Genomic DNA, 692 nt, shown 5'->3' on the forward strand with positions numbered 1-692 from the left:
TCGAGGTGGAAGGAGTGCGTTGAGTGAATAGCAGAAGAGGTGGGTCGAGGTGGGTTTCGGGTGGAAGGAGTGCGTTGAGTGAATAGCAGAAGAGGTGGGTAGGATGGGTTAGTCAGGGGATAGTCAGCTGGACGGGGGTAGGGTAGGGTTGGGTGGGTCGAGGTGGGAGAGGGTTGAGGGAGATTGGTTGAGGTAGAGTGGGTTGACGGAGATGGGTGGGTCGAGGTGGGGGAACGTAAACAATGAAAAAATAAACAAACAAGTAAACAAATAAACAATCAAGTAATCAAGAAACAAGTAAATAAGCAAGTAACCAAACAAACAAACCACTCACACTTGAACTTGAAGCAAGGGATGACGAAAACAATGAAAAAATTAAAATAAACACGTAAAATAAGCAAACAAACAAATCAAGTAATCAAACAAACCATTCAACCTTGAACTTGAAGCAAGAGATGACGTAAAAATAGAAAAATACAAGAAACAAACGAGCAAATAGCTAAGCAAACAAACAAATAGCAAAAAATATACAAACCAAAAAGTAATCAAACAGACCACTCACATTTGAACTTGAAGCAAGCGATGACATAAACAGAGGAAAATACAAGAAACAAACAAGCAATGCAAAATAAACAAGATAAACACGTAAAAAAAGTAACCAAACAACCACTCACACTTGAACTTGAAGCAAG

At 39.6% G+C, this 692-nt stretch overlaps 1 protein-coding gene across 1 annotated transcript in view; it reads right to left on the reverse strand.

Moving 5' to 3' along the window:
* LOC119588969 (serine/threonine-protein phosphatase 6 regulatory ankyrin repeat subunit B-like) overlaps positions 1-692 on the reverse strand; it is a gene marked incomplete in the record, with an annotated part of 103,883 nt that overhangs the window by 3,294 nt on the left and 99,897 nt on the right. The window contains 1 exon segment of the mRNA XM_037937576.1: positions 335-352. Coding sequence (XP_037793504.1) covers positions 335-352 — 18 coding nt within the window.

The sequence above is a fragment of the Penaeus monodon genome, chromosome 24 (assembly GCF_015228065.2).
Source record: "Penaeus monodon isolate SGIC_2016 chromosome 24, NSTDA_Pmon_1, whole genome shotgun sequence".
Lineage (NCBI taxonomy): Eukaryota > Metazoa > Arthropoda > Malacostraca > Decapoda > Penaeidae > Penaeus > Penaeus monodon.